Source organism: Panthera onca, chromosome C1 (genome assembly GCF_046562875.1).
Source record: "Panthera onca isolate mPanOnc1 chromosome C1, mPanOnc1 haplotype 2, whole genome shotgun sequence".
Classification (NCBI taxonomy): Eukaryota; Metazoa; Chordata; class Mammalia; order Carnivora; family Felidae; genus Panthera; species Panthera onca.
The window spans coordinates 191,133,283-191,146,008 of record NC_138346.1 but is presented as its reverse complement, the minus strand read 5'-3'; the positions used below and the strand labels follow the sequence as shown (position 1 = coordinate 191,146,008).

Here is a 12,726-nt window from a genome sequence, read left to right as displayed (position 1 = left end):
TTAATATTAATCAATCTTTAATTAAAACATTGAGGTGTGAGGAGAAAAGGTATCAGCTTAATTTCAGAGGAAAGCAGCTTAAAAAACAGAGATATAATTAATCTCTCTGCCAAGTGTATACACCAGATCCAGATAGTTTTACAGAAAAGCTTTAATTCTTCATAGTTTCCGCAGACATGTTTTTAATATTCAGTTATATGTATATATGAGTTAAGGGAAGAAAAAGCTAAGAATTCAAAGAAATTGAACTTCTATGAGGCCTCCTCCAGCTTGAATTCATTGCATCTATCTAAGTGACCCATTTAATATCTCTGTCATCTTGCAGTTCATTCCCAAAAGAAAAGCTCTGATTTGGGTCCAATTCTTTACATGCAAACCTAATGTGGTTGTTTGTTGATTGATGGTAAGAATTGCTTTAGTAACAAAATGAAAGAGACAGTTTTCATAAATCTCTTCCCTCAGTATTATTTATCCTACCTCTTTTTCTAATATTGGACAAAGGACCCCTATAGCAAGATTTCTTGACAGTTCACCCCCAAGGACCTGTTTCATAGAAATAACCAAGCAATTTTGTGAAGTTGTTCATATGTGAAAGTTGTGAAGTCATGCAAACCTGGAACAGGAAAGGCTGCTCTCGGTCCCAAATGAAAGCCTACGTGGTCACTTTCTCAGGAAAGCCTTTCCTAAACCTGCAGGCCACATCGGGCGCCCTTGACTGGTGCTATCATAGTACTGCTCACTTTTATTTCAGAGTGCTTCTTACAAGTGAATTAAAATGAATGTCGCCCAACCCCCCTCCCACCCCCGCACCCCCCCACCCCCACTGGAATGTAGGCTCCTGACCACATCTTCCTCATCACTCTTTCCTTTAGTGCCTGGCATAATTTAGAGCACATAGTAGACGCCTGTAAATACTGAACAAGTAAAGAAGAATCAAGGATACATCTTATGAAATTACTTGCCTTAAGAGGGCAGATGAGAAACCCAAGGGACAAAGAAGTACTGCCTAAAAAGACAGCATCAGAATAGCACAGTGCCATGGAAGCCAAAAGAACAGTCTCAAGAAGAAGGGAGGATGAATACTTTCTCATCACTGCTTATCCTTAATCCCCTAATGTGATCCAGCCCCCATCACAGCACTGAAACTGTTCGCTTAGAAGTAATCGCTGATGTCCTAGTTGCCAAGTCTAACTCATCATCCTCCTCTGTTATGCGGCATTTAACATCATAGCTTCTTTTCTTTCCTGACATTGTACTCTCTCCATTCTCTTCTCTACTGCCATTCTGCTTTCTTTTTTAGTTTGTCCTCGTACTTCCCAGATATGTGGTTCTTAAAATTCTGTCATCTACCCTCTTCCCTTTTTCTACACTGTTAACCCCTAGATGTGCACCCCCTCACTCATCTGTGGGAGAAAGCTTCCAGATCTGTATCTCTATCCCCAAACCTCAATTTTTTGTGTGAAGGGCCTTTCTGGATACCTCCACATAGGTTGCCTTTGAGTACTTCACATTCAATGTACCCTAAATTGAATGTTAACTTCTTCAAATAGTTTCTTCCTCTCTGCTTTGTTTTATAGGACTATTATGCCCTCAGTAATTTAAGAGTAGTGCTACGGCATTATCTTATGTTTATTTTCCCCTTAACCTCTACCTTCTATATGGTCAGTTGTGAAGTTCAAATATTCTGCCTCTGTGATTTCTTTCACAGCTCCCTTCCTCATTTTCACAAGTTCAGACCTTTGTTACCTCTTGACTAAACTATAAAGCCCTCCTGATGGCTCCACCTTCAATCTCCTGTATCTACAGTTTATTCTGCACATAGACCAATGCAGTATCATCAGCTACAAGCTCAAATCTTAAATGCCCAGGTATTCAATACTATGCTACTTTGGACAAGTAAGTTTACCACCTCAAGTTTCATTTATAAAAAATTAAGAATTTGTATTTTTAAAATGAGATAATATTAAGTTATTAAATGGCATTTTAATGAGCACCCAGTCCAAAATTCTTAGGAAACTTTCCACATACCACTCAGTAACTTTCATGATCCCCTGATAAGTTTACATAAGTAAATCTCAATGTCATAAATGTTTTCTGAATAAAGCATAAATCCATGCTTGGCATTCAGGGGCCTTGCTGAACTGGCCTTGAGCTACTTACCACTCTTACCTCTCATTTTTGCCTTTCATACACCCTGTACTTAAGCCATGCTTACTGTGAGTTTGCTTCTTTAGGGTCCCTGCCTCTAGGCTTTCACTTAGAAATCTTGTCTTCACAATCTCTGCATATTCACATCCTAGTGAGTAAATGTGATTCTCTCCATAAAGCTTTACCTGATTCCCCCTGCCTTCCTTTCCTTCACACTTCTGTCTGGTCTTTTCTAACTTGCAGAGCCCCATGCTTTTGTCATTACTACCTCGATGAGTGGCTAAAAGAGAGATTGATACACTGTTTTTTGGGAAGTCTGCAAGCAGGAAAGAGCTTACCAGGGTCATGAGAGTTCCTGCAGAGTGTGTGGAAAGTTTTCTCATGGGTTTGGCAATACATGCGAGCTCACAGAGCCTCAAAATCCTTAGTATCCCATTTAAAACAAGCTTCACATCATGCTTTATTGCTTAATGAGCCACTCTGTAGCCATCTTTGTATTATAAAAACACCTTAGAATGGTAGTTACTGATGCCCAACAGGTACAGACTAATACTGTGGAGTTTCCACTTGCCACTAAATAAATGCTTGTAAAGTCTAGTGAGCCTAAGATGAAAGGCATTTTGTAGATTTAAAATGTGCAAGATGTAACCAGCCTTCTGTATCCTCCTCTAATCAGAACTAATCCTCTGAGAGAGAGAGGCATATGAAAAGGCACTGAAAAATCTGAGGAAGTATGGATCTGGGGTCTCCAGATTGTCCTTAGGAGGCTGGTAGTTTAAGAGTGGAGCAAAGGTGGGCTACCAGGGTGGCTCAGTCCGTTGAGCGACTGACTCCTTCCTGATTTTGGCTCAGGTCATGATCCCAGGATTGAGCCCCACATCGGACTCCATGTTGAGCATGAAGTCTGCTTGGGATTCTCTCTACCTCTCTGCCCCTCTCCCCAGCTCGCCCTCTTTCCTCTCTCTCTCTCAAAAAAAGAAAAAAAAAGACTAGAGCAAAGGCAAAATGCAAGGTTCAAAACTTGGAAAGAGAGCAGTGTTAGGGTGTGAGGAGACTCCACCCAGCTGTCTTTAATTAGGAAGACAGCAGGAAGGGCCAGGATTGTTCTTTCTTCTAAGTTCACTGAAAAAAAACCTGATACCAAATTTCGTTCTTAGGAATTTCAAAATAAGTAGAGAAATCTTTGAACTCTGTAATCAACTAACTGGAAACTAATTTGAAATTTGGCTTCAGCACATATATTTGTGGTTACAGGAGTAGGGGAAGCATCCAAAGAGGTTCTCTGGAGCTCTCTGTTCTTGTCTTTTAAAAAGTTTACACACAGCAAGTGAAATGAACAGATGCTTTTTTTGTTGGAGCTATCAGGGTAACAAGAGGCTGAAAGCTATATCAGGTATTTATTTCAGTCACTGAGATGGCTATTGGCAGAGTTCCACATACCAAAACTAAAGAGAAACTCATGAACAGATAAAAAAAAATAAGACATGGAGGAAAGAGCCCTGTGCTTCCTTGTCTTGATTTCTTCCTAAACACATGCTGATGATAAAAAAAGGAGCAAAGCACTCAGATAGCACTCTCTGGCGTCTTTTTTTTTTTTTTTTTTTTTTTTTTTTTTTGTAGTTGGGGAGAGAATTGGACAATTTTATGTAATCCTTTCTATAAGAGTGTGTTTGAACTTTGGGGAAATTTATAATAATCTCTAACACTTTAGTCAGAGGGTATAACTTAAGCCAATAAATACCTTAAATTTGAACTTCATAGTTGTTAAAATGCTCTGCTTATTTACATTATAACATGGAGCATTTGATGAGAATAGTGAGAATAAGGTAGATAGATAGGTGTGTGTGGGGAGGGGGAGGGGATTTAGTAAAGACTGAATTGGTTGGCACCTGACTTGGTGAGGAAACAGGAAAGGAATTTCTGGCCATGAAGTTTGTGATTCCATATCAAGATCATTCTTTATAATGGAATAACCACCCACCCTAGTTGAGAGCCAGAATTCCTCAGATTCTTCCAACCAGAGGGGCCCTGGCACACTAAACAGTCTGTTACGATATCTGAACACTTAAGTGAGTGTATTTGGCCAGGGAGACTTGCTAGTGAAACTGATCTTGCCTTCCCTGGGTTTTTCCAGTTGTACTGAATAATTAACAGAAAAATTAAGACCCAGATTCCCTGAAATGTTAAGTATCAGATCTGTAAGCTGATCAAACCTTAGAATCACAGTGTGTCATAATTAGAAAGGACCTTAAAATTCATCCTGAACAAAGTGATAGAGGATTTGTAAATCTGTTTCCCTAAATCCTTGCCAAGTGATTGCTTGAATTTCTGCTCAGATACCTCCAGGGTCAGGAAAGTCCTCACTTTAGCAGACACTCTATTCTTTGAATAGCTGTGAGAAAGCTTTTTGTTGGTTCAAAATCTGCCCTTGGATCTTAGTGTGCCAATTTAAGGAGACATCCAAAACAAGCCTCCTTCCTCCCACATCCCAGCCCTCAGATATTTCACACTGATCATATTGCCTGGAACCTTCTCTTAGGCCATCCATTCTTGGTTCTTTCTACTGTTTGTAGAAAGAGGACAAGGTTTCTAGTGTCTTGTAGTATAGGACCAGGAAGACTCAGGATTCTAGGGCAGATTCTTTAAAACTTTTAAAACTAAAGAAAAAGTTAGGCTATCAAGACACAATCTAGTCTACAGTTTACAGATAGGGAGATAGTCTTTTGGATTTGAGAGGGCAGAATTGATCAGCAGCCTCTTTTAAAGTGAGAAATGAAGTGTAACACATTTTGCCAGTGAACGGTCTATTTTAGTTGCTTAATTTTTTTTTTTTTTTTTTTAAGTAGCCTCACTCCCAACGTAAGACTTGAACTCACGACCCTGAGATCAAGAGCTGCATGACTGCTCTACCGACTGAGCCAGGCAGGCACCCCTTTAGTTGCTTAATTCTGATCACAGGCTTCAGCCCACACCTCATTTTTGCCAAGGACCTCTCTGGCTCCCTGAGTTAAGCCTAAGGCTCAGCTCAGGGTTTCACTGCCAGATCTCCACATGCCAACTATTGGCTTCGCTCATTGTTTGTGTAAAGGATAGAAATAACTTTTCCATAAGTTTTACCATCTATATTGACCACATGGTTCAACAGAGACTCAGAAATTTTAATAGACTTTGTTGTTTTTCCTTCATAAAATAAGAAAATGACCATCACAAAGGGAGCAGAGTATTGTACTCCTTGAGAAATGCAGCTGTCTCTGTTGGACAGTTTCCTGGGTTGCCCTTTGTACTTAACTGGTTTAACAGTCACCAGGTGATCAGATGGCTTTTGTAAAAGCCAAAAAGCTGTGGACAGGATTGTGGGCCACCTTTCTCTCGTATTTTCCGTTTTGAGACTTGAAATACAGACGCATGCCTTTGAGCTGGCCCCAGGGAGGCTCAGGTTTCCTTGGATGTGCGCCGCAATAAAGGAGCCCAGGTGTTAGGGCGTGGGTCTCTGCTGCCGGCATCTCCACCGCCCCACCTCTGCCCTCCTTCCTCAGTCTTTGCCACCTCTCATGTCTGCGGGCAGATAAATTCTGGTGGGAGGATGGACCAAGACCTGATGTACAGGAGAAGGAAAGAGAAGGTGCCTAGAGTTCATCCAATAACTTGGCCTCTGGGCCTAAGAGAATGCGTTCGGACACCCAGAAAGTGCCGGGTTTAAGGCCAGAGTGTTGTTGGGCCCTGCAGGGGCGCGCTAAAGGTGACATTGGAGGGACTAGGACAGCCTTTGGTGATAGAGCTGGAGCCGAGAGCGATGCGTGCCGCCCGCCGCAGCCGGCACGACCCCGCGGGCAGATGGGGCCCCGAGTGGCCCCTGCCAGAACCCGCTGGCTGGGGGAGGCGGGGCGTGCCTTCTAGGTTCGCTCGCCCTTGGGCTGGGCTCGGAGCCCGGCGGGTCCGGACGCGGCGGGGGTGGCAGGGGGGTCGGGCCAGCGGGTGGAGGGCGGGGCTTTCCTTTGTCAGGGGATTTGCGCTGCGCTGCCGAGCCTCGCGCGGGTGCCGCCCCCCTCCTCTCGCCCTCTCGGGGGGGCGGGGCTCTCCCTCGGGCCCTGGGGCGCGGTGGGCGTGGGCTTGGTGAGCCGAGCGGCTGGCGCCGGGGCTCCCAGGCCCTGAACCGCGCGGAAGCCCCGCCCCCGCCGCCTCGGCCTCCAATCCTCTCCGCCGCACCCTCCTCCTCCGCTCGGGTAGCTCCTTTTCCCTGCCCCCGCCGCGGCTCCGCCTCCGCCCTCCTCCCCTTGGCTCTCCGCGTCGCGCTCCCGGGCTTCCAGGGGGGCTGCCCGGGCGGGGCGGCGCGGCGCGGCGGCGCGGGGAAGGGGGAGGAGAGCCGCTCGCCAGCCCAGCACTTGCAGCGAGCGGCGGGTGAGCGGGCCGCGCGGCGAGGGGGAGGAGGGCTCGCCCCCGCCCGGCCCGAGCGGAGCCTTTTGTTCCCAGCCAGAAGTTTTGCATGCCGGGACCGTGACAGCTGCGGGCGGGGAGAACGGCGGGGCCGCGGGGCCGGCGGTGGCGGAGAATAGAGGCGGCTGCTTGACATGCAACCCACGGCGCGGCGGCTGCGGGCCGGGGACTGGCGGCGGCGGGGGAGGCGGCGCCCACAGCACGCGGGACTCAGCTGCCGGAGGGACAAACTAACTTCCTGAGCGCGGGACTGGAGGCCGGCGCGGCCCGGAGCCACCTGCCAGCCTGCGGTGAGGCAACCCTGGCCCTCAGGGCGCGCGGCATGGCGCGGGGGAGCGGGCCGCGCTGAGAGAGCCCTTCGACCGGCCCTCGGCCGCCGCTGCAGCCTGCCGGCCTTTCAAAGGCCCGGCGCCGGGCTCCACTCGCCTTGTTTTGCGGCCACAGCGCAGGGCTGTTCTGGGAGCCACAACAATGCCATGATGTTTTGGAGACAGGAAGCCCCAAGCTGGCCCCGAATGAAGGACTTCCTGTGTTTAAAGTTGCAGGAATATCCGCCGACCAGCCCAGTTCAAATACAAACACCCGAACTAGGGAGGACGAATGGCTAATTCAGACCAGCTGGACTCTCCAGGACTGGAACTGAGGATAAAATGAAAGGAATTCTTAGGAGCTTGGGCCATACTTGAAGACTGGGAAGGCTGTGCCATTGTTACTAAGGGACACAGTCGGTATAAAGCTTCTAACTCTGGGTAAGAAGTGAGTGGAACTAGGTATTGAATAAGACTGGGCAATATCAAATGATTTTTTTTTTTTTTTTTTTTTTTTTACTGACTGAATTAGAGCGGTGCTCTTAAAAACACGCACAAGAGAAGCCATACAAGGAATTATTTTATATTTGTTGATTAAATTATACTGCTTATCTGTCTGCAACTATGAGGCTGTTAGCCTGTGAGGGAAAAACTGTTCCTCTTAGAAGCTCCCAGAATGGTTTCAGAGTTGGACTTGCAGGCTTTTTTGGAGGGCAGATCCAGTTGGTGGTCCTGGGTTGTGAACTGGTAAAAGGATTTTTAACTTCTGCAGAATGCATTTTTGGGTAACCTGTGAAAAACTTTTAAAAGATTGATGTTTCATCTTGATTGAAAAAGTATGGGTAAGCCACTCAGCAGGCCAGACTGTTTAAGGCAGAACCCCACCTGCCTGGGGAAAGGAGAGGAAGAGGATGGCTATATAGAGGATTGTTATGTTCCACAGAGATCTATATATGATACAATGAGAATAAATGAACAAATTGACCAGGGGTCAAAGCTTAATCAGACTTCAAAAAGCACCATGGAAAAGATGGAAGGAAGTACTATATCCAGTAATGGTACCTTAGGAGCAGCATCTAATGTTTTTGAATCGAGAGCACCAGAAGGCAAAAAGCTGGATGAGAGAATAATATTTGATGCACTAAAGTTAACCAGTGATGTGCAGAAGTCAGCACCTGTTCCACCCAGAAGGCGACCAAATGCAGAACGCAAAGATAATGTTAACAGGAGATCATGGAAGTCTTTCATGCCACCCAATTTCCCAGAATTTGCAGAAAGGATGGAAGCTTCTCTCAGTGAGGTTTCAGAAGCCGGTGCTTCAAATCCTTCCTTGCAAGAGAAGAAGGAATCCATTTCCGCATTGACAGAAAGTTCTGGTCATTTGGACAACAGGGAACCTCAGTCAGAGTCAGTGACTCTGGAACATGTGTCCAAATCCATAGATATTCCAGAAGTGCAGGATTTGAAAAACTTAAGTGGAGAGTGCCAAGACTTCAGATTGCAGCTGCCCAGTGAGCACTCTCCCCGTGAATTCCAGCCTCTAGAACCAGAAGCTGCAGCAGCAAGTGGTAACACAGATGTAATGCAGGAACACAGATTCTCAAGTGCAACCTGGCCCAGAGCCATGAAAAGTTTAGCTAAGGGAGGCTTCATTGAGAAGCAGCACCCCCTTGGGGACACAGCTTGCACTGTGGAAATGCCACCTCTTTCCCCTTGCCTGAGTGAGGAGCTGTTGGATCCAGAATTGCATTTTCTCATAACTCCCAGCCTGAGAGAGAAAACAGAGTCTGAGCTAAAGTTTGAGGAGGATGAGCGATGGATAATGATGGAAGCTGAGGAGGAGTGGGAGGAAGAGAAACTGTCACAGAGAGGAAAGACTTTTCTAATGGCAGATGAGAAAAAGAACAGCCTGGCAGATATTTTTGAAGAAAAAGAACAAGCAAACACTGTAGCGGTGGCAGAGGATGGAGCGGATTGTTCAGCTGCTGTCATAACGACTTTTGACCACCTAGCTCTCAGTCAGGTTTGCTCTGATGACCTACAGCCGGCTAAGAAACATTTGGCTTCTGTTCTCAAGGATACACCTCTTGATTACAGTTGTGTTTTCACAGGTGAGAGTGCTGTAGGTGAGCTGACAAATAGAACTGCTCAGGGGCTGGAGGGTCTTGTTTCTGATTTAGAATATACTGTTGGTCCTGTTGATTCAGAGCAGCTCTCTGACACAGATTCAGTGCAGATGTTTCTTGAACTTGAAAAAGAGTGTTTATGTGAAGAAGGAGTAACTCCTCTAGTTGAACTGGAGAAGCAAGCCTCTTCTGAAGGGCTGGCCCCATCCCAGGATGCAGAAAATTCACTTGTAGTTAGTCATTTTCCAGGGACTAACTTAGAAGAGGAACACATAGGCCTTTTAAATGTAAGGGTAAAAGACTCTGATACTGGATTGGATTGTGAATATTTTAATGCCCTGGATTCTTCTCAGGTGCCTAATGCTGTGGAACTTACTGCCCACTCTGGTACCGTGGGAGACACTTCCACTGTTAGTGAGGAGGAGCATGACAAAGTGCCTTCTAGCCCCAAGACTGCAGGGGAATTTAAGTTCAGAAACCCAGGAGATCTGGAGTCTCTGGGAAAGCTGGACCCAGGAGGATTGCCCAACTCTGATCATAGGGCTTCTCATCCAGAAGACTTACTAGGCTTTGTAGCTGAGCTGGCCAAAGAAAATGGCAATCTGTCCCAGGTAGACTGCGGTCACACTGAGGGGAATTTTGAGGAGTGTGTTGAGAGGGTCCCCCTCAGTTGTGCTTTTAGCTATGAACTATCAGATGTTACCTCAGTATCTGAAGTAGAGGTGTTATCGCATGATTCACATTTACGAACAGATGAGATTCATTTGGAAAGTGAAAAAGGAGCTATTACTCAAGAAAGTAACAATCTGGCTTCCTTGGGAAACGTGGACCCTTATGAATTGTCCAAGGAGAAAGTTTGGGGTGAGGATGGTGAGGTGCAAGAGCTGGGTAATGAAGCCAAGCTTTCGGAGGACCAAGCCCCAGCACATTTTCACAGAGCCTTCACAGGGCAGATCTTCCAAGCTCTCCAGAGGAAGTGCACAGAGTCAGATGGTCTGAATCTGCCCCTGCTGGTTGAAGGACCAAGACCTAGCAGAGACGGCTTGGAAACTGTGAATGAGACAAAGCCCACGCTGACTGTGGCATCATCAGAGGGAGGGGAGACAGAAATGAGAGATTCAGATTCACTGCTAAATCTCTTTCTAGAGGAGCAAATTACCAAGGTTAGTAGTACTGAACCAGTTTTGGAGGGATGGACACCCATCCCACAGAAGCCTGTCACTGCTGCCTCAGTGCCCACTGCAGAAGATGGTGCCCTAGATGCTGCAGCGCTCCTGCCAGAGGCAGACATCCCAGCTGCTGCAGCGCCTGCCCCACAGGTGGACACACCAGTTGATTCAGTGGCCACCACAGAGGCACATGTCCCAGTTGTTTCAGTGGCCACCACAGAGAAGGACATCCTGGCTGCTCCCCCAGCCGTTGCAGTGGCTACCACGAGAGATGATATTCCAGAGGGATCTGTCACCCCAGCTTCTGCAGTGCCTGCTCCAGAGGAGCCTATTAACCCAGCTGATCGAGTGCCCACCTCAGAGGAGCCTGCCACCCCTGCTGTTAGAGTGACCACCCCAGAGGCGCCCGCAGCCCCAGCTGCTGCAGTGCCCACCCCGGAGGAGCCTGCAGCCCCAGCTGATAGAGTGCCTGCCCTGGGGGATCCTGCCATCCCAGCTGCTGCAGTGTCCACCCTGGAGGAGCCTGCAGCCCCAACTGCTGCAGTGCCCACCCCAGAGGAGCCTGCCACTCCAGCTGCTGCAGTGCCCACCCCAGAGGAGCCTGCAGACCCAGCTGCTGCAGTACCCACCCCGGAGGAGCCTGCAGCCCCAGCTGATAGAGTGCCCACCCTGGAGGAGCCTGCAGCCCCAGCTGCTACAGTGCCCACCCCAGAGGAGCCTGCCACTCCAGCTGCTGCAGTGCCCACCCCAGAGGGGCCTGCCACTCCAGCTGCTGCAGTGCCCACCCCAGAGGGGCCTGCAGGCCCAGCTGCTGCAGTACCCACCCCGGAGGAGCCTGCAGCCCCAGATGATAGAGTGCCCACCCCGGAGGAGCCTGCAGGCCCAGCTGCTGCAGTACCCACCCTGGAGGAGCCTGCAGCCCCAACTGATAGAGTGCCCACCCCAGAGGAGCCTACAGCCCCAGCTGATAGAGTGCCCACCCCGGAGGAGCCTGCAGCCCCAGCTGATAGAGTGCCCACCCCGGAGGAGCCTACAGCCCCAGCTGATAGAGTGCCCACCCCGGAGGAGCCTGTAGCCCCAGCTACTGCACTGCCTGCTATGGAGGAAATGTTCCTTGCTGGTGCACCCCTCCTGGGAGATACTGCCCACACTGATTCTGTGCCTATCTCAGAAGAAGGAACTCCTGTTCTAGAAGAGGCTTCCCCTGCTAGAATGTGGATTAAGGGGGACCTTGAGTCTGCAGGATTTGAAATAAAAGAGGTGACTGGCACAGTGCTGCATGGGAAAGTGCCTCTGGCTGCAACTGATGAATTAAATTCAAATGAGGTAATTGTTGCTCATTTTGTTGGGAAAGGATCTGGGGAGTAAAGTGAGATGTGCAAGTTCCCTTGGTAGTGATTAGAAAGGGCACAGATAATCCTTTCTTTGGTTCTCTTTGGGGCACTGGACTATTCTGGTCTTTCTGTTGCATTTATGCACAAAATATGTCTTACTTTCATTTGGTGAAAAACTTTACAATTTGTATTTATAAACTGAGCCCAATAGTTGTTGGTTTGCATTTTGGAAAAGATTATTAGCTGGAACAGATGATTCTGCTTTTGAAGATTACAGTGACCATGTTCTGTCCTAAATCAAGAGGCTGCTCTTTAATAAGTAATGTCAGCAGTGAGGGAGGAGTGGGGGTGAGGGCTTTGGAGAGACACCTGGGATAGTTAGCCACTTGGCAAATTAGTTAGATGTCCTGAGCCTCTAGTTTGTGCATTTGTTAAGGCAGAACCCTGTGAGGATAACCTGATAACCCGTGGAAATCACTGTTGATATCTTCCACCTTTCTCTCCCACATAGCTTTGTTGGTTAGTTGAAAGAATTCACCAAAACGGTTTGGGTGAAGGTGGTATCTAGATGTGTGAATAACAGCTTTTTAATACAAATGTGTGTTTCTTAAAGCCAGAATAAGGCATAATAAGGTTTATGAAAAATAGAGGTATTTTACCTATCTTGTCAAACTTTGTGTCCTGAAGCAAGTCACTCTTTTTCTTGGACCTCTTGTTTCCTGATCCTTGAAGTGGGCTGAATGTCCTCCTGCATTCTGTCTGAGCTCCATGGTTCTGCAATTCTTAATGTCAGAGAACGGAAATGTGTTAGAAACCACCCGGAACAGTGTTCACATCCTTGAGCACTCCTAGTCAAAGACTTTTAAGATTGGCAGCTTTCTACAGTTCACTGCCCCGGTGTCATTTGGGCAATGGTAAGGAATGAAGGAATTGGAAGTTTCATCTAATCTAATATAGCCAGGGATTACTGAGTACAGAGACAGAGGTGGTTTTGATTTTATACCATCCCTAGGGCCCCAAACTGTGCCTGCCTTGTAATAGGCATTCACTGTGACAGACTGAATGAATGAGTGAATATCCATCTGAATATCTGTGGATGCTACAAGAAAGATGGGTTCTCACATCCACCCCATTGCAGAGCCTTTCAGGGCAGCTTTGTCGGCTAGAGCACCAGTTAAATCTGCAGCTACCAGCGATGAGAAGTCAT

At 47.4% G+C, this 12,726-nt stretch overlaps 1 protein-coding gene across 31 annotated transcripts in view; it reads left to right on the top strand.

Moving 5' to 3' along the window:
* The window catches only part of MACF1 (microtubule actin crosslinking factor 1), a 330,331-nt gene that overhangs the window by 260,401 nt on the left and 57,204 nt on the right, over window positions 1-12,726 (top strand). The window contains exon 1 of one of the 31 annotated variants that reach the window (XM_060623655.3): window positions 6,467-11,511. The exons of the other annotated variants lie outside the window; for them this stretch is intronic. Coding sequence (XP_060479638.3) covers window positions 7,729-11,511 — 3,783 coding nt within the window. The 5' untranslated portion in view covers window positions 6,467-7,728. Of the gene's footprint in view, window positions 1-6,466; window positions 11,512-12,726 lie in introns of those variants that run through there. 31 annotated transcript variants of the gene reach the window in all.